The 21,086-nt window shown below is 37.8% G+C and overlaps 2 protein-coding genes and 1 long non-coding RNA gene across 15 annotated transcripts in view; 1 reads left to right on the top strand and 2 right to left on the bottom strand.

Moving 5' to 3' along the window:
* The window catches only part of IL20RB (interleukin 20 receptor subunit beta), a 47,179-nt gene extending 37,455 nt beyond the window's left edge, over positions 1–9,724 (bottom strand). The window contains exon 1 of one of the 2 annotated variants that reach the window (XM_055383678.2): positions 9,310–9,724. In XM_055383678.2, coding sequence (XP_055239653.1) covers positions 9,310–9,397 — 88 coding nt within the window. In that variant the 5' untranslated portion in view covers positions 9,398–9,724. Of the gene's footprint in view, positions 1–7,828; positions 7,996–9,309 lie in introns of those variants that run through there. The other variant, XM_063704238.1, reaches the window with a different exon arrangement.
* The window catches only part of LOC129532747 (uncharacterized), a 30,126-nt gene that overhangs the window by 8,648 nt on the left and 392 nt on the right, over positions 1–21,086 (top strand). Inside the window, exon 3 of the long non-coding RNA XR_008678656.1 lies at positions 12,657–12,717. This is a non-coding gene — a long non-coding RNA (uncharacterized lncRNA). The remainder of the gene's footprint in view (positions 1–12,656; positions 12,718–21,086) is intronic.
* The window catches only part of NCK1 (NCK adaptor protein 1), an 89,364-nt gene continuing 86,613 nt past the window's right edge, over positions 18,336–21,086 (bottom strand). For all 12 annotated transcript variants that reach the window (XM_004037712.4, XM_019024779.2, XM_055383673.2 and 9 more), the window contains one exon: positions 18,336–19,207. In XM_004037712.4, coding sequence (XP_004037760.1) covers positions 19,013–19,207 — 195 coding nt within the window. In that variant the 3' untranslated portion in view covers positions 18,336–19,012. The remainder of the gene's footprint in view (positions 19,208–21,086) is intronic.

Raw genomic sequence — 21,086 nt, 5'->3', positions numbered from 1 at the left:
AGACCAAATGGACCTAACAGATATTTACAGAACATTATATCCAACAACTGCAGAATATATATTCTTTTCATCAGCCCATGGAATATTCTCCAGAATAAACCATATGTTAGGTCACAAAATGAGTGTCAACAATTTTTTTTTTGAGATTCACTGCAACCTCCACCTCCTGGGTACAAGCAATTCTTCTGCCTCGGCCTCCTGAGTAGCTGGGATTACAGGCACGCGCCACCATGCCCAGCTAATTTTTTTTTTTTTTTTTTTTGTATTTTTAGTAGAGACAGGGTTTCACCCTGTTAGCCAGGATGGTCTCAATCTCCTGGCCTTGTGATCCACCCATCTTGGCCTCCCAAAGTGCTGGGATTACAGGCATGAGACACTGCGCCCAGCCAACAAATTTTTAAAAATCAAAATCCTATCAAGTATCTTCTCAGAGCACAATGGAATAAAACTAGAAACCAACACCAAGAAAAACTTAAACTGGTGTAAGTCCAGTTTAAGTACATGGAAATTAAACAACATGATCTTGAATGACCATTGGGTCACCAAAGAAACTAACATGGAAATTTTCAAATTTCTTGAAACAAATAAAAATCGAACACAACATAGCAAAATCTGTGGGATATATCAAAAGCAGTAATAAGAGGGACATTTAGATCAATAAATGCTTACATTGAAAAAGTAGAAAGATTAAAAATTAACAATCTAACAATGCATCTCAAGGAACTGGAAAAGCAAGAACAAAGCAAACCCAAAATTAGGAGAAAAAAGGAAAGAATAAAGATCAGAGCAGAATTTAATGGAATAGAGACTAAAAAAAATACGTCAAGAAAATGAAAAAAAAAATTTCTTCAAAAAGATTAACAAAGTGAATCTTAAAACCACTAGCTAGACTAACCAAGAAGAGAGGAAACCCAAATAAAGAATATCAGAAATTAAAAAGAAGATGTCACAACTGATACCACATAAAATCATCGGAGACTGTTATGAACAACTATAAGCTGACAAACTGGAAAACCTAGAAGAAATGCATCATTCCTGGACACAAACAACCTACCAAGATTTAATCAGGAAGAAAAAGAAAACCTTAACGATGGATAATGAGTGGCAAGATTGAATCAATAAGTCTCCCAACAAAGAAAAGCCCAGGATTAGATGGATTCACAGCTGAATTCTACCAAACATACAAAGAATAATTAATATCAATCCTCCTGAGACTATTGCAAAAATCAGAGACAAATGGGACTGTATTAAACTAAAAAGCTTCTGCACAGCAAAGGAAACAATCAGCCGAGTAAAGAGACAATCCGTTGAATGGGAGAAAATATTTGCAAACTATTCATCCAACAACAGAGTAATATCCAGAATATACAAAAAACTCAAATAACAACACTAAAAAACAAATCCCCAAAAGTGGGCTAAGGACATGAGTAGACATTTCTCAAAAGAAGCTATACAAATGGCCAACAGATATATGAAAAAATGTTCAATATCACTAACCATCAGAGAAATGCAAATTGAAACCTCAATGAGATGTCATCTTACCCCAGGTCAGAATGGCTATTACTAAAAAGACAAAAAATAACAAACATTGATGAGGATGCAGAGAAAAGGGAATTCTTACACACTATTGGTGGGAATGTAAACTAGTACAGCCACTATGGAAAACAGTATGGAGATTTCTCAAAAAACTAAAAATAGAATTACCATTCCATCCAGCCACCCCACTACTGGGTATCTATCTACCCAAAGGAAAATAAATCAATATGTCAAGGGGAAACCTCCCTTTTCATGTTTATTGCAGCATTATTCACAATAGCCAAGATATGAAATCAACCTAAGTGTCCATCAATGGATGAATGGATAAAGAAAATGTGGTACATATACACAATGGAATACTATTTATTCAGTCATAAAAAGAAAGGAATCATGTCATTGGCAGCAATGTGAATTGAACTGTATCTTAAGTGAAACAAGCCAGGCACAAAAAAACAAATATCATATGTTCTCACTTACATGTCGGAGCTAAACGATTTTATCATACAGAGGTAGAGAGTGAAAAGACAGATAATAGAAACTGGGAAGAGTGAGTGGGGTGGGAGTGGGAGGATGAAGAGAAGTAGGTTAAATGGTAAAAACATACAGTTAGATAGAAGTGGCCGGGCGCGGTGGCTCGCACCTGTAATCCCAGCACTTTGGGAGGCCAAGGTGGGCAGATCACTTGAGGTCAGGAGTTCAAGACCAGCATGGCCAACATGGTGAAATCCCATCTCTACTAAAAATACAAAAATTAGCTGGATGTGGTGGCACATGCCCATAGTCCCAGCTACTTGGGAGGCTGAGGCAGGAGAATCACCTGAACCTGGGAGGCAGAGGTTGCAGTGAGCCCAGATGGCGCCATTGCACTCCAGCCTGGGCAACAGAGTGAGACTCCGTCTCAAAAAAACAAAACAAAACATATAGTTAGAAGGAATAAATTCAATACCTGATAGCAGACTAGGGTTATCTACAGTCAACAAAAATGTATTGTACTCAGGTGATGACTCTCCTAAGTACCCTGACTTTATCACTATACATTATATACAGTAACAATATTTCACATTTACCCCATGTGAAATAAAGAAAATAGAAAATAAGGCCAGGCACAGCGTCTCATGCCTGTAATCCCAGCACTTTGGGAGGCCGAGCCAGGCGGATCACGAGGTCAGGAGATCGAGACCATCCTGGCTAACACGGTGAAACCCCATCTCTACTAAAAATACAAAAAATTAGCCTGGTGTGGTGGCACATGCCTGTAGTCCCAGCTACTGGGGAGGCTGAGGCAGGAGAATCGCTTGAACCTGGGAGGCGGAGGTTGCAGTGAGCTGAAATTGCACCACTGCACTCCAGCCTGGATGACAGAGCGAGACTCCATCTCAAAAAAAGGAAGGAAGGAAGGAAGGAAGGAAGGAAGGAAGGAAGGAAGGAAGGAAGGAAACTAGAATAACTAAAACCATTTTAATTATAAAGTGAGAGGAATCAATCTACCCAATTCCAGGACTTACGGTAATTAAAACTATATTGTATTGGCAAAGGAATAGACCCAAGATCAATGAAACAGAATAGAGATTCCAGAAATAAATCCACACAAATATGCTCAACTGCTTTTTGACAATTCCAGACAAAAGTAATCCTAAAATCCAATAGGCTTTTAGGCCCGGCATGGCGGCTCACACCTGTAATCCCAGAACTTTGGGAGGCTGAGGCAGGTGAATCACTTGAGCTCAGGAGTTCGAGACCAGCCTGGGCAATATGGCGAAACCCTATCTCTATAAAAAAATACAAAAATTAGCCAGGGGTGGTGGTCTCAGCTAATACAGTCCCAGCTACTTCAGAGGCTAAGGTGGAAGGTCACCTGAATCCAGGAGGTTGAGACCGCAGTGAGCTGTGATTGCGGCATTGCACTCTAGCCTGGGGTGACAGAGTGTGACCCTGTCTAAAAAAAAAAACAAAAAAACAAAAAACAAAAAAAACGCTTTAAACAAATAATACTGGAACAATTGGATATCTGCAGGCAAACAAACAAACAAACAAACAATACCTCAATCTAAACCTCACACCTTGTGCAAAAAAATGTAAAATACAAAACTCTAAAACTTTTAGGAAAAAACAGGAGAAAATCTTCAGGGCTGGGCAAAAAGTTCTTAGATGTGACACCAAAAGCAAAATCCATAAAAGAAAAACCATGATTTTAATTTTATCAAAATTAAAAACTTTTGCTATGCAAAAGCCCATGTTAAGAGGATGAGATGACAAGTTGCAAAGTGGAAAAAAAAATTGCAAACCACTATCTCACAAAGAACTAGTATCTAGAACACATAAAAAACTCTCAAAACTCAGCAGTAGAAAAATCAAACAATCCAATCTAAAAATAGGCAAAGGACATGAATAGACATTTCACCAAAGAGGATATATAGATGGCAAATAAGCACACTATTAGCTATTAGGGAAATCCAAATTAAAATCACAATGAGATAGCATTACACAGTTATCAGAATGGCTAAAAGTTTTCAAAGTTACAAAACTAAATGCTGGCAAGGATACAGAACAAGTGGATCACTTATACATTGTTGGTAGGAATGTAAAATGATACTCTTTTTCAAAATAGTTTGGCAGTTTCTTGTAAAACTAAACATGTAGTTACTATATGATCTAGCAATTACACTCTTTGGCATTTATCTCAGAGAAATGAAAACTTTACATCACATAAGACCTGCACACAAATATTCACAGTCAAGCTGGAACCGGCCCAGATGTCCTTCAACAGGTGAATGGTTAGACAAACTGTAGTACATTCATACCATGGAAGGGGGAAACAGATTCTCTAAAACCTCCAGAAGGAATGTAGTCCTGCCCATACCTTGATGTTAGCCCAGTGATATGATGAACAGATTAACTGTATTTTGAAATAATTTCAGACTTTCAGAAGAGTTGCAAAATAATACAGAGAGCTCTCATATACTCTTCACTCAGCCCTCCACATGTACATAACCACAGCACAATTATAGAAAATTAAGATATTAATATTAATGCAATATTATTAACTAAGCTTCAGTATTTAATCAAATTTCATCACTTTTTCCCCTAATGCTTTTTTTTTTTTTTTTTGGCCAAAATCCAATTCAGGATTTTCATTTAGCTGTCATGTCTAGTTAGTCTCCTCCAAACTGTTTTCAGTCTGCCTTTGTCTTTTTTAATGACCTTGACTTTTTTTTTTTTTTTTTTTTGAGATGGAGTCTTCCTCTGTTGCCAGACTGGAGTGCAGTGGTGCAATCTCAGCTTGCTGCAACCTCTGCCTCCCAGGTTCAAGCGATTCTCCTGCCTCAGCCTCCCAGGTAGCTGGGACTACAGGCGCCCGCCACCATACTTGGCTAATTTTTGTATTTTTAGTAAAGACAGGGTTTCACCATGTTGGCCAGGATGGTCTCGATCTCCTGACCTCGTGATCCACCTGCCTTGGCCTCCCAAAGTGCTGGGATTACAGGCATGAGCCACCACGCCTGGCCGACCTTGACATTTCTTAGAAGTACTGGTCAGTTGTTTTGTAGAACGTATCTCAGTTTGGTTTTGTCTGATATTTTCACGTGATTTGATTGAGGTTACACATTTTTTCCAGACACTCACAGGGAGTACATGATATCAATACGTCTTATTACTGGTGATGTTAACCGCCCTGATCACTTGGTTAAGAAGGTGTCTCTACTGTAAAGCTACCATTTTCCCCTGTGTAGTTAATAAATACCTTGGGGGAGATACTTTGAGACTGTGCAAATATTCCATTTCTCCTCCAACTTTCACCTGTTAATTTTAACATCTACTGATGGATATTTCTTGTAACAATTATTGCTGTGATGTTCTAGTAGTGATATTTTATTTAATTGTATTCTTTTGTTAGGAAGAGCTGTTCCTTCTCCACCATTTATTTATTCAATTATTTATCTTTACTGGTATGGACTCATGGATATTTTAATTTATTCTGTAAAGTCCAACACTATTGTTATTTTATTATTCAAATTGTTCTAGCTTTTGGCCAATGGGAACACTTTCAAGCTGCCTGTGCCCTTTTAACTTGTTCCCACCCGTTTTACTCATGTTATTTTCATTAATAGATTTTTAAATTTTTGGAATAATTTTAGATTTACAGAATAATTGCAGAGATAGTACACAGCATTCCTATACATCCTTCACCCAACTTCCCTGAATGCTAACATCTTATGTAACCATAATACATTTGTCAAAACTAAAAAGCCAATACTGGCACATTATCATTAACTAAACTCCAGACTTTATTTGAATTTCACTAGTTTTTCCACTAAGTTCTTTCTTCCATCCCAGGCTCCAATCCAGGATACTATGTTAACTGTTAACTTAGGCCCTCATCCTTTTTTAATCACTTCATTACTTACCACAAAATGCTCTTGTCTCATCTTGTTTTTTCCCTGCCCAGCCCTGGAATCAATCACTTCTCTAAGGAGCCCCACCCACATTGTTTTGAAAAAGTCCCGACATCCAGACAGCACCCTAGATTAACTCAGAATCTCTAGCTGTGAAGTCACGGAATTTAGCTTTTAAAAAGTTCCCCAGGTGATTCCAATGTGCATTTGAGGTTGGGAACCACAAATCTAGACTTTACTTCTGGTGGCTAAAGAATAGTTACAATTTTGTTAAATTCCCACATGCCAAAGACTTTAGTGTACTTCCCAGCAGGCTCTTAGGCTCCCTCAAGACAAGTTTTTAAAATCTCTCTAACCAGTACACATCCCAGAACCTGGTACATAAATGGTGTTAAAAGAATGAAAGTTGAACAAGTAAATTAAGCTTTGGCTTCCTTGGGGAAATTAGCCTAGGTCTAACTCTTTTCTTAATCCCTCATTCGTCTTTAAATTAGACCCTTTTTGCTGCTGAACACCTATTTCATAAAACCTTGAGTGAGTCAGTCCAGGGGAAGTAGCATGAAGGCTACCCACCATAAAGCCCTGGGGCAACCTTTCCAGGCAAAAATCTTTGCATCTCTTCTCTGAAGGACACTCAGTGGGCCTGATGTCCACTCCCTTTATTTGGATCCTCTTCTGCCACCTTTACCTCTATCAGCCTTTAAGGCTAATGCATTAGAAAAGGTAGCACCATCTTCTTTATTTCCTTTCCTTTGTCCCTCCTCCCTTCTTCTACCTTGTTTTAATGTCTCAGCTTTTTCTGCAGAGATATATAAAGGGCACAGGCTCTGGAGCAGACCAAACCATCATCAAATCCCAATTCCTGCACTTACTAGATATAGGTACTTGGACAAATAACTGAACCTCTCCTAGTCTCTATCCCTAATGTGTGGAATGGGGATAACACCTAACTTGCAGGATTCATGTGAGAAGTCAAGATAACATTTTTGCTAACTGAAGGCACAATGTGTACTCAGAAATAGCAGTTGTGATTGTCATTGTTATTATTACTATTGGTAGCATAATCAGCTTTCTGAATCACACACTATTATTTGGGAGGGACAGGACAAGGCAAATGATTTCTATGAAAGACAGCCATGGCCGGATGCGGTGGCTCATGCCTGTAATCCCAGCACTTTGGGAGGCCGAGGCGGGCAAATCACAAGGTCAAGAGATCGAGACCATCCTGGGCAACATGGTGAAACCTCATCTTTACTAAAAATACAAAAATTAGCTGGGCGTGGTGGCGTGTGCCTGTAGTCCCAGCTACTCAGGAGGCTGAGGCAGGAGAATCGCTTGAACCTGGGAGGTGGAGATTGCAGTGAGCCAAGATTGCGCCACTGCACTCCAGCCTGGCGACAGAGCGAGACTCGGTCAAAAAAAAAAAAAAAAAAAAAAAAAAGCCACAACTCTACCCATCTGCCCAGTGATCTAGTAACTAATAGAAGTTCATTTAGAATTTGCAGAATTCATCATAGGCACCTACGCAATCCAGAGGAAATGGTCAAAACTGCATAAAGACAACCTCAGCTAAAGCAATTATCTACTGATACCACCATCTGTATAACCAACAGATAATAATAACTAACATTTGAGGGTGGGGAAATGTTGAAGTCTTCAAAGCGCTTTTGTTTGTGTCATCTTATTTAACCCCTCACAACCTCAAAGTGGCTATTATGACCATTTCACAGGAAGGGAAACTGACGTTACATGATTGAGTCCTGAGCTAGTGAGTAACAGAGCCAAAACTCACACACAGGTCTTTCTGGCTCTGACATCCTTGTGATTTCACCACTGAGGTTTTTTGATGTGTGTGTGTTTTCTATGTAAGTTTATAAGTGTCAGAAGTGCACACTCACCTCCAGATCTATTTAAAACAGGAGTTTTCAAGAAAATACTTATAAGACGGGCGTCATTGAAGAACATGTCAAGTCGAAAAATGCTGGGCTTTCCTCTTCTCATTCAGCCTCCCATCTTCTCGTTTCAGCTTAGTGGAGGGATGTTTTCTTGGCAACATTTCTGTTCCAACAACTAAATAACCGACAACTAACTAACCAAACAACCAGCATGCTTAGCCTGTGCTAGGAGATGTGGGGACAGCAGAAAAGATGCCCAGGCCCTGGCCCTCCAGGTCAGTGCTGGAAAGAGAAGTAACCACCTGAAGCTAAAGTACCTGGGGTCAAAGAGAGGTCTCGGAAAGATGTAGAAGGAAATACTGAAGATGCTGCTTCTGGTGGGAAATTATAACAATAAAGGCCAGGAGGAGGAAATGAAGGTATAATATGCTGACTGTTAAGCCAGCAGCTGCTTGTAGTCCATATTTGTTTTCAAGGAGTAGTGAGAAATAGGGTTAAATAAATATAGGGTGGGGCCTGAATATGCTGGGTGATGAGAGACAACAGAATTTGGACACCATGTGCTGAACAACTGGGAGCTGTGAAGGTTTTTAAGCTAGGAAAGAACACCATAAATTTGATGTTTAAGCCAGTTCTACACCTTTGCAAATTGTCTTAGTACTGATTTGTTACCTGATGTAAACTAACTAGAATAATTAAATTAGTTCTGTGTAAAACACACACACACACAGAGAGTGAGACAGAGAGACAGAGAGAGACAGAGAGAGAGAGAGAGAAAGTACTCAAGGCTCCCATCAACACGGCAAAGTGCCTAGTGTCTTGGAGTATCAAAATTAGAAGTTTCTCTTAAACGTGATTTGACATGAACAAACATCAAAGGCTACGGAGTTCCAATTTTAAGACAATAAAGCAGATAGGTACAAGCAACCAGGAGTGGAGCAGAGAAAATTATGTAATCTCACTGGCAGGGGAAATGTCCCAAACCAGATATTTTTTAGAATGCTATGGAGTACCTTTTCTTCAATGACCAGGAGAGAAATCCAATTTTTATAAGTCTTGTATCCAATGTTAAGCTCACAAATTGTCTTTTTATTCATGTGTATTTTGCTAAAATCTTTGTTTTAATTTGTTCTTATAGTTAACATCTCCAAGACACACAGTAAGTCTGACAGAACTACATTGCACTATTTAAAACCAGACGATGAGATAAGTAACAAAGTGCACAGAGCTCTGCTTTTATTTATTTTGATGATTTCTCTTTCTAGATTGTTGTGTGGACATTAAGAAGAGAGATTTCCAAACAGAATGCAGGCCTTTTCTTTGGGATGTGGGAATAGAGGTTTAGGAGGTGATAAATCTTTTGTAAAACAGATATAAGATATTCTATACACATATTTCAACCCCAGGCCCTGGGAAAGTATTTTTTGCCTTCTTAACCTATATTCAAGGCCCAAACTATTGGATGTATTCTAATTCATACTTACCTGTGAGCAAACATGGAATCAATGCGTAGAAAAACCACATGAAAAGACTTGTCCAGATTTCTTCTAGAACCATTGTGAAAGTCTGCATTTGGTAGACTCAGTTTGACCTAGAACATTGTTTCTTTCCAAAATAAAGCATTCTGTCCATCTCAGCCATCTTTCTTCAGAATGCATATGTTGAAGCTGAGGTCTGAGTCGCAGCGAAGCCTGAATTGTTCTAGAGCCGGCCCAGGAAGCTCAGAAAGGGCGGGCTCCGAAGCACCCTCCTTTCTGCCCAAACCCAGATATTGCATCAGCAGGGAGTGGCCTAGGAGAGTTCCAGAGAAAATGTAACTTTGGGGAGCTTGAGAATCTGCCTATGAGCGATACCCGGACCACAGGCTCTGTCCTAGAGGACTCTGCACCTCCCTAAAAGCCAATGAGCAGGCAGGATTATCTCCCTCCCTCATTAAATAGCTGTCCTCTTCCAAGTTTCTCTCTGTGAGTTCATTCAAGCTGGGTACTGACTAGCTCTTTTTTCTAATATGTACCCACTTCAGAAAAACTAGAGATATTTGAAAAAATTTAAAATACCTTTCTAAAAGTCAGGAGGGTAAAGAATAATATATAGCTTCATATATGCATGCATTTGCAAAAAGAAAAACTAAAAGAAGATATAAGAAATGAACAAGATTGGTTACCTTGGGGCAGAGAAACTGGGAATTGGAAAGGTGGAAGAGAAAAATGGGAACAAGACTTTTGACTGAATATCTTTGTATATCGTTTGATTACTGAGTCACGTGAATGTATTACTGAAAAATTAAAATCAATTTCAATAGGTGGAAGAAAAACCTTGTGATAGTATTTAGCCCTTTAAAATTTAGCCCTTGAAGGACTTTAACCACCCTAATGTGCAAATACAATAGTGGAATAAACATGGGTTCTAGAGTATAATGTATTTTGGTTCAAGTTTCAGAACTTACAATGTAACCTTGGGAAAGTTGGTCATTTATTTATTCATTCAAGAAACATTCACTGAAGGCCTACTATGTGCTAGTTCTTAGGAATTCAACAGTCCATTCCCTCAACAAGAATTTCCCAACTAGTGGAGAAGATAGACATGGGAATAATCATAAGTCAATTTTTAAAATGAAGGGACAGCAATATTCATAAGGGAACATAGCATCACTAAAAAGAAACATCTAACCCAGTTTGTAGGATTACAGAAAGCTTCCTGAAGGAGGTGACTCCAGGACTGGGTGTTAAACTCTGGAAAAAAAAAAAAAAAATCAGCCAGGAATGTTGTTTTTAGGAAACAAGAAGTTTGGTGCAACACGAGAACAAGGTTGAAATGGCGAGAAATAGGGCTTAATGGCAGACAGAAACAGGATTCTAGAGAGTTTTGAATGCCTTATTGAGGAGCTTGGAATTTATCCTGAGAGGAATGAAGGTCAAAGGAAGGGTTCAAAGCTCAAATATGACCATGTCATTCCCTGCATTTGAGCTTTAAAAAGTTTGTGACTAGGGTGGAGAAAACAGCACAGGGGGCCAGATTGAAGGCAGGAGGGCCATGAGGGAGCTACGGTAGTGATCCAGGTGACAGACATTGTTGGCTTCCACTAGGTTTCTCATGTCTGCAGAGAGAAATAACCAAATTCAAAAGATAAAGAAGGTAGAACTGATAGCTCCTGGATATTGAGTGCATTAAGAGGGCTGGGGAGGAGGAGCCAAACATGACTTTCAGGTTCTGAGTTTGGGTAACTGGGTGGATGGCAGCACCTCAAGTGAAATAATGAAGTGGGTGGAGTGTGGTCAGGACAGGCAGGATTGGGGGTGCTATAGAAAAAGGCTGCAAATGTTCAGCTTGAGAAATTTGAACTTAGATGCTTATATGGGCAGGGGAGTCTCTAGTATATAAATAATCTTTGTCTCAGGTTGATTGGTGTCAACTTTTTAGTTGTGTTTCTTTAGGCAAGTCATTTAAACTATCTGCTTTATGGTTCTCATCTGAAAATTGGGAACAATTATAATAGTGTCTGACTCAGGGCTGTTGTGAGGATTAAGTGAGACTTAGAACAGGATCCGGCACAAAATAAGTATACAATAAACATTGCTGTATATCTTTTTACCACAGTGGCCACATCTGTGCTTTGACCTCTGGTCACTAGTTGCTTGTACAGTCTCTCACTGCTCCTCTTAAGAGTGCTTCATACATGGCCTCAACGTCTGTCCCCAATGTTACCTTTGTTCTCCATCTTGGCTTCCTGATTCCTCTCTCCTAAGTTCGCTTCTGCTCACAGTTCCAGCATGTCAAAAGTTAACAAAATAAGCCAATGTGTACTGGATATCTATTATCTGCCAAGAATGTCCATATATTATACATGTCCATATATTATACAACAGACTTGCAAGTTAAGATATGATTTGGTTCTCCACTTTTCAGGTGAGAACACAGGGCTCAGGGAAATTAACTTACTATAGATCACAGAGCTAGTCAGGGATGGAAACAGGAATTCCAACTGAGGTCTGCATAACTCCAAGCTTTTTTCACTCACTTTAACTGCCTCCCAGTTAGCATCAAAGGAATGCTTCAATGTGTCTGAGGGACACAAAGGAGTGATCCAAGAGATCAGCAAAGGCTTTAGGGAATAGGTAGACCTCAATATGAGGTTCCGGATGTACCAATTGGATATGGGTAGAAGGGGAAGAGAGGCACACTGTTCATCATTCCTTTTGGGAGAATGATATGAGCAAAGATGGAAAGGTAGAGGGGAATACAGACTGAATTAAGAAGATGAAAATGAAAGTAAACAGAGATAATGGAGGAAAGAATAAGAATCATTTAGCTATGCTGTCGGAGAAGAAGAGTTGTTTACCAAACTTTGAAGTGTTACAGTGGCTAGTTAGCTCCACCTGCTCATTGGTCCCTGTCAAGACACTCCTGTCCAGCACTACAATGCTCTGGCAAGACAGTACTGCCTGCCAATCCTTCATAAGCCATTGCACAGAGTCTGCCCTGGGTTCAGCACACCTCAAGGGGCACTGAGAGATAATGCCATCTGCCTGTCATATTTTTTGAACAATAATCCGTTTCAAGCCTGGGTCATGACCCAACAAGTAACTCAGACCACCCACCTCTGCCTGGGCTGTATCTTTGGGTGAGGACTTCTGGAGGGCTGTGCCTCACCTGCTAGCCCCTAACATTCCTGGATAATCCCTGACCCTGATTTTGCCTTTCTCTTCTGGCTTTGAGGTGCCCCTCTACAGAAAGAGAAGTTGTAATGTCTTGTCTATGCAACATGCACAATGAAACTATTCTCTATCCTGTTTCCTGCACTTCTCAAGTTAATTTCTGGTGCCTCCCACAGAGTTGGAGGGTCATCCATGTCAGAAGATAAACCGCTGGAAGAACAGACCAATTTCCTATAGGTAGGTACAGTTCAGAAATAGGATTTTTTTTTCGATTACACTATTTGCCACTTAAATCTCTGATATTTAATTATGGAAGGAAAAGCAAGCAGAGAAAAGGTTTTATGAAAAGGTAGAGGCAGTGGGGAGGGATGGGAAGTTTTGTGGCCACGGAAGAGAACCCTAAGCTCTCTGTGCCCTGCAGGGCCAGGACTAAAATTAAGGGAAGCACCTAGGGCGCAAAATCTGAGGCACTCACTCTTAGGGTTGTGCAAGTCCAGGATAGGCCCTGTGTCCTTGAATGAACTATGTGGTCAATTATTACAGTCCAGTAATCTTCCTTTCCCCTACTTAACACAAAATAGTTCCTTCCCTTTGCATTAAGATTCTTAGATATCTATGTTCTGTCTTTTAGCACTTCTGACATTTAGTTGGAACTCACTGTGTCTCTATTTTTTCTTTCTAGAAGTAACACAGGGAACTTAAATAGCGGAATTCCACTTGTCTTAGACTCTTCTAATTCATGCTTCCACCAAGACTGTTCCAGGTGGAATTTTTTTTTTTTTTTTTTTTAGATGGAGTTTCGCTCTCGTTGCCCAGGCTGGAGTGCAATGGCGTGATCTTGGCTCACCGCAACCTCCACCTCCCGGGTTCAAGCGATTCTCCTGCCTCAGCCTCCCCAGTAGCTGGGATTACAAGCATGTGCCACCACGCCTGGCTAATTTTGTATTTTTAGTACAGATGGTGTTTCACCACATTGGTCAGGCTGGTCTTGAACTCCCGACCTCATGTGATCCCCCCGCCTCGGCCTCCCAAAGTGCTGGGATTACAGGCCTGAGTCACTGTGCCCGGCCCCAGGTAGAATTTCTACACATTTTTAGAATCTAATTTTCAGGGCTCCTGCATTCCTTTTTCACTTCTGAAATACTTCAGTTTTTCAATTTCCTCTCAAATGTTTATTGTCAGGTCATCAGGAATTTAACCTCCAGGTTTCCTTAGAGTGTGCTCAATTAGAACCCTTAAGTCGGCCAAACTGTCCTCTTCCTGTAGTTATCTTTTTCTACCTGACATCCCCCCAAAAAACTCCTCTTAGAATGGAGAATCAGGGTTTATTCAGAATAGCCTTCTGTAGTTAAATGTTCCACATTTCGATAAAATACCATTTTAGTCAAATTAAAAATCTGAAAACCAGAAACAATGCTCTGTAATAGTGAAGTTCCACATAGTTTTCAAATGATTTTGGTTGCTGTATTTTATTCAGTCACTGGTCGTTCGTAGTCATCAGTGATTCTATTAAGTGGAGCACACAGTATACTCAAAGGTCAATTTTATCAGAGGCCTCTTTTTATCATCCTATATAAATTAACACCCTCACCCTCACTCTTCAACCCTCAAATCTGTTCTATTTTAATTCAGAGCTCTTCTCCATTACGTATCACATCACTAAAATATAAGTTTTATAAAAACTCTGTCCATTTTCTTCACTGTTACATTGCTAGAACAGTCTCAGCGCAGCAATAAAATATTTGAGGTGAGTTGGTTGGATAAATTGATTACGAGTATCTCCAAAAGCTATTTAAACATAAAATCATATATAGAGAGATGTAACAATTAAAAAAAATTTGCATCTTGACATCATCATATGCCTTGATGAATTTGTTCTCTGTAACATCCCCCTTGCCTATTAAGTCTAGAAAACATCAAGTTTGACATTACTTCTCCTAGAGAAGCCATCCTTACTCAATGATTACTGTTTCCTTCAAAAGTACTCAAAAAATATTAATTTAACAACCATTCCTGTGTTTAGCCTAAAATAGACAACACTTAACAGTCTCATTCTGGAATTCACCTTTTTGTCTCAGTAATTTCATGAAGGCTATCTGAAAAGTTTCTCCACAGTCTAAAGATATAAATTATCTGAGCACAGAAATTTATTTAAAGCAACTACCTTAGAAATCTACTTTTAACCCGCCAGGAAATATTCTCAAAGACACTAATTTAAAACATTTCCCTCTGTGAACAAGGTGGCTGACAGCTCAAACTCCTCCTCTGTTCAAAACCCCACCAAGCCTAACCTAGGTTCTACTCATTAAACAAATCTCAGCAAACTATGTATGCTTTCAGATACAAGGTGCACCTCATTAGTAAACTAGAAATAAACATTTCAGTTCCTAAGTCATTTGGTTTAGGTCATGTTACAGCAAGAAATTAGGGTGTGGGGGCATGCATATCATGCTGGTCTGTCAAGTGTTTAAAAGATAGCAGAGAATTGAGTCACAAAAACTCGCTAAACACTAACAGAACCAGCCTATCAGAATCGAGTAGCAAGCCAATGCTTCTAATAATGTGTTTCTCCAGAAACAGTAATTTGGCATTCTTTAAAAAACGGTAGTGTTCAAAACATAAGATAGCATCTATACTATATCAAAAGTCCTTTAAGAAAAAAGTGACCTTGATTGTGAAGCCATTTGGAAAGTTAAAAGTTCTATATAAATGCAAGATTATAAAGGACCCCTTATCTTCTAGCAAAGTATTAAAATGGAAAACTTAGGGAGTACTGTAATGCCACACTCCTCATTTCTTGATTTGGACAATGTAACTGAGTGTTTCTGAAAAAAATGGTAATTTCCAGATTCCAAACCCAAAACTTTCCATGTTATAGGAAAAACAGGGAGAGTAAACTGCATCTGGAGATCTCAACCAGGGGGATAAGGGTTGGGAGTGTGAAAGTTAATTATACAAATTGGGTAATTATTGTCATACCCAACCAAATCAAATTCAATGAGTTAAGGGGAAAAAGTATATGAAGGACATAGCAGCTGCTCCAAGAACTCAGTTTTCCACAAGCCCAGCTACTTAAACAGACTACTGTAAACCCTAAGACCAGTTTTACCTAGTAGCTGCTGAAATGACCTGCTGTGACTCTAAGACTGGTTTTACCTATCACTGTCACACACCAATCAGAGGTGGTGTCACACACCACCTCCCAAAAACTTATCTAAGAGAGCCAATGAGTTTTCTTTCAAAACATATGTAACATTTCGCCTTATAATAAAACTCCCAATCTTCTCTTTTCTTTAGACATACCAAAAACTACTGTCCGTGTATATGCCCTGAATTACAATTCTTGCTTCCCAAATAAAACGTTTCAGAGATTCGTCTCTATATTTTGACTTGAAAGAAGACTTTATTATACTGTTTGAATTTTTTCACCATGTGCACTGGTAAAGATAAGAGGACCATCCATACTAGATTCCAGCTGATTGTTGACTTGTGGGAATTCAACTCATGTTATTAGCTTCTCATTTTTAAAGGGAAACAAGAAGTCTGAATTTTATGTGAAACTCCCTGATTTTTAAATGTTGGCAATTAATTTTTTAAAGCACTGTGTGGGTTGAACAACGTTTCTGTATAAGGCCACTGTGTTTAGATGTACCCTGAAGAAGGTACCCCAGCAACAAGGTGGGAGTGAAATTCAAACTTCTAGAGAAGGGCTGGGCCTGCCTAGAGAATTCTCACAAAGGTGCTACAGACTGTGACAACTCTGCTTCTATGCAACCTCTAGATTATATGGTAGGACATTACAGCTGGAGATAATTTAAGTGCCATATTCTGCAAGAATGACCTTATTCTAACAACCCAAGTTGCCCATCTGCTAGGCCTATTTATTCTTCTAGCAATGGCAATAGATTGCATGAAGCCTATTTTGTTTAGCAGTATTGTCACTAATAGTGCAAGGTGCATGTGTTAACTGTATAGTGATATATGTGTAATATACATGTGTGAATATATATTCAGCTGAATCCTAAGGTTTTATGACTAAATAAGGGACACAATGGCATTTGTTTTTGTCACAAAGCTTATATCATGTTCTAAAAAACCTTCTAAGATTTTGGGGAAGTTATTTGTAGAAGTGAGTTAGGCAGGGTTCCATCTGATACATGTATTTAAATTTGAAACTAAGCATTCTCCTCATGTGGAAGAAAACTTCTGTAATATTGCCCTTCCCAGGACTCTCCTCCTAGTCTAAAACCAAGCATACACAGAGTAGTGTGTCACAATACAGACACCAGGCTGGGAATAAGGAAACTTGGTTTCTTATATAAGTATTTTTACTATCTAGCTATGTAGAGTTTTCCAGGGTTGTTTCAGTTCTTAAAGTTACTTCAAGTATTATAAAAACAGTCACTGGTGTAAGCACTGGATTAAGACTTTTTAAAAATTGGTAAAATATTTAAGTACAAAATAAGTAGCTTCCAGCGAGGTTTTTATACCATAGTAAGAGCACACAATAGATATTACTGGCACACATGGGTTATCTGGGAGCGCTATAGCTACAATAAACCTAATTATGGAACAGAAATTTGCATTCTGTTTCCAGTGCTACTACACTCCTACTTTCTCAAAAGTCTGCTCTATTAATATCAGCTCAGTGCAGTTTACTATGAATAGTTTATGTCTGTGATGCAAAGCATTAATTGTTCTCTTTTTACAAACATACATTTTTTTCATAAGGAAGACTGGGGAAAAACCCAGAAACATACAGAAAAAAGGAAAGCATCATCAAATATATGTTAAAAATTAAGATGATGTTTACTACTAGTCATCCTACAATAATTTAAAGTTTTCCTCAATTTATATTCATTTGATTTTACAGCAAAGATAAGCATACATGATTTTTATTTCCATTAAAAACTTAACTACTAACAATTACCCTCAACAAAGGAGTACTGAGTTAGAAAAATAATAGAATATGAACTAAAATATTTTAAAAGCAGATGTAATAGAGATGAAAATTTGTCTTAATTATATTTGGTCACTTCTGTTGCTTAGTGGGAGAAGCCATGGCTGCCACCCAGTGGCAACGTAAGTCTTTAAATGATTTTAAGATTTAAATAATATTTAAAACATTGATTAAAAAAATTCACAAGTTACACAACTTCAATTTTACCATCAGTAATTCTGGTGTATTAGATATCTGTTTATAACATAGCAAAGAATTAAAACATCCATATGCTTAGGCAGCATTAGGGACTTTGTTGAAAGTATCATACGACATCCTACTCAGTTATGTGGCTTTAGTATTTTTCAATTAAAATACTGATGGCTACTTTATTTAAATTTAAATCTCCGGAATAATAGGGGGACAAATTATGACCATAAAATACAACTGGTTTTCTTCTATAGCCTACAGAAGCAGATTGGCCTCTTATCCATACACCCAAATTCCTACTTGGTTAAAAAACAAATTAAAAAATTAAAAATAATATAATTTTCCCTAACCATGAGCACATTCTATTTTTTCCTCAGGTATACATCAGTTTTAGTGTCTCAATCAACAAAACTTAAAGCTGAAAAGAGGAAATGAAAATAGGTAATACCATTCCTGACAATTACTGATATTTAGTGAGGAGAAAAAAACAAGTATCTCACTGCTTCCTGTTTTTGCAAAACTTGGCCATAACTTATTTCCCACTGGCATAAATATAACATGTCCTAATACAAGATGCTCTAGAGGTAAAATAATACAAGTGGGATTTAAAAAATAAATAACACTAGAGCATCTATTTACAGTTTGAAAAGCTAAATATCTCAGAGACTGTTTTGTTTTCTTGAATAACCAGATGAGGGAGAAGCACTGGAAAAAAAAATTAAGTGATTTTTATTTCCAACAGTTGTAAATTAAAATTGTACAACATGTTTTCTAATCTATGTCTCATGTGTCTTGCTGTACGACTGAAGACAATGAATATTTTTTAAAATTATGGCAGACACAATATACTTGGTATTTACAATGGCCTGTGACAAATATAATACCTGGAAATAATTTCTAATTTTCCATTTATTATTGCTATTTAGTCACAGAAAAGATTAACACTCTCCAAGAAATTTATTTTAGCATATGTCATATATAGATATAATAATTTTATATAATGAAAAACCATAACAGAACAGGGTGCCTTTACAAGGAAACAAAGGAAAGGCAATAAAGGATTTCTTCCATATAAAGATTCTGATATGCATTATTTGATTTTTGTTTACAAAATACAAAACTGTAATATTAGAAGCAAAGGGAAAACAGCAAAGAAAAAAACAATAAAACAGATGGCCAAGGATAAGGAACTGTTCTATGCAGATGCACTGCATACATAGTATATATGTATGGGCTGAGTTATAATAAAAATACTTATTGTCAATTCTCATATAGATTTAGAAACAACAATTTCCAATCAAGCACGACTGGACCCAACATTTTCTCAGTCTTCAATTACATGACAAATTACAGCTACACAGCAGTCACTTCTGGTCAGCAGTATCATGATAAATGCTTGACAAGATATAATTTTTCTCCTTGTTCACTTGTAAAAATTGGTGCCTTTTTGTAATGTTCTACAAGTTCTTCCATGGTGCTGAATTTACGCTGCCCAATGCAGTAGACAGTCTCTTTTAGTTGGACTTTAAAATGCTTGTTTTTCCCTTGTGCTTTTAGTGATACTGAGAAATCATTTGGCTAAAAGAGAAAAAAAAAATACATATAGTAAACATTTTGAAAGCCCTCTATCAGTATTTTTATATTAAACTAAAAGCTAAAATCTAAGCACTTACTAAGTCCTAGGCACCATGGTAAATTATTTACATAGATTATCTCCTTTACTCTTCAAAACAAACCCTTTTTACACATGTGAAAACTGAGTCTCAAAGAAGCTATTAATAACTTGGCCAATATCATCCATCTAGTTAACAACAGAGCCAGGATTCAAACCTGCGTAATCAAAAGTCTCTTAACACCCACGGCTCCAACAGCAGACACCCACAGCAAATCCTTTAGTTAAATATTTGAAGAACAAGAGCTATCTTCTCTCCAGTCAGAGAAACACATGAGAAAGTCTAAGATACCCACCCAACCCCTTTTCAATGTGTAGCTAACAGTAGCTGTCTTAGAGATAACATGCTGAATTCCCAAAAATGAAGAACACACAAATGAGAATTAATCTAAACTTTAAGGAGAGGCCACAAACTCAAATGCCTACAAGAGCCAAAAGAATAATGTAAACAAGTGTCAGAGTGGAAAGGTAGATGGGCAGAGGAAATGATAGTGTATCACCAATCTAAACTAGTGGTGACTTCTCAGCTGTGATTGTTGCCTTGCAGGAACCGGGTCTCAATGTTGGTAGTTCTTCCAATTTTAAATGGTCTAAAGTCTGAATTTTTATAATAAATATCCTAATATTTAAATATCAGCAATGAATTTAAATGTTTAAAAAACACTGTGAAGGCTAAACAAAATATGCCTACTTGAGACCTCTAACCTTAAAAAGTATACTGCTAAAAATAATGGTATATATTGTATTTTGTCTAATATCTACACTCAATTACCCACAAGAAAATACATACAATTCTGCATTCAAGCTATCTTCTTTTTAATTAGTTTTGTTGTTGTTGTTACAGTCTATATCAACCCCCAAAGCCTCTTTTTCTACAGTTACTCCCAAAGTTTCAAACAGTGAGCCAGATCAGGCAACTAACAGAAAATGGATGTCATCACTCTTCCCTACTGCCAACCAACTGCTTTTCTGAGGGATTAGGCACAGGCCCCATTTTCCTGAACTTCACATCAGGAAGTTCAATTAATCTCTCTCCCCACCACACCCCACTTCCACACATTTTCTTTCAAAATTTTGTGCAATTACACATTCCCTTTTGTACAAATATACACACGCAAAGCCAAGACTAACCATGATTTAATAAATGGAAAAGTAGTGATATCTTTCATCAAGGAAAAAGAAAGGCCATTTTTAAGGAAAATGAGTGTCATCAAATTCTAATATCCTAAGCAGTATCTAAAAGAGACCATGAAACCATATTATTTTTCAACTTTTATGGTTTTATAGTATTATTGTTTACTAGTACTGCAATATAATTTATCTTTTATTGCAAATGCATTTCAAACACTGCTAAAATAGGTTTTTTGAGGTTATAATAAAAGTGTATTCCAATTTCCAAGTAACCAATTTATGAAGAAACTTAATATCAATTTTTTAAATTCAGGGATTTCCTATGTCATAAGGACTACAGTGACTACCTTCTTACACATTGCATCCAATAGCAATTTTTTAAATGTTTCCCAATTTAATCTATAGTATTATTCTACTCTCAATGAAGAGGCCAGTGTTCCATTTTCTCCACTTAGTTTAATGCAACAGAAACAAAATATATCAGGAATGCAAAATCAACAGAACTAGACAAGACGAAATAATTCAGTGTGTAGCAACACTGCCACAGCTCTCTTTTATTCAAAATAGATAGCTAGAAAGAATGCCAACTTTAGCTTTGGAACATTTATGCTTATGTTACGTCCCAACTTGTTACCTGGTTAACTTTAGGGAAGC

The sequence above is a fragment of the Gorilla gorilla genome, chromosome 2 (genome assembly GCF_029281585.2).
Source record: "Gorilla gorilla gorilla isolate KB3781 chromosome 2, NHGRI_mGorGor1-v2.1_pri, whole genome shotgun sequence".
Lineage (NCBI taxonomy): Eukaryota > Metazoa > Chordata > Mammalia > Primates > Hominidae > Gorilla > Gorilla gorilla.
This window is presented reverse-complemented; position numbering and strand designations above follow the sequence as displayed.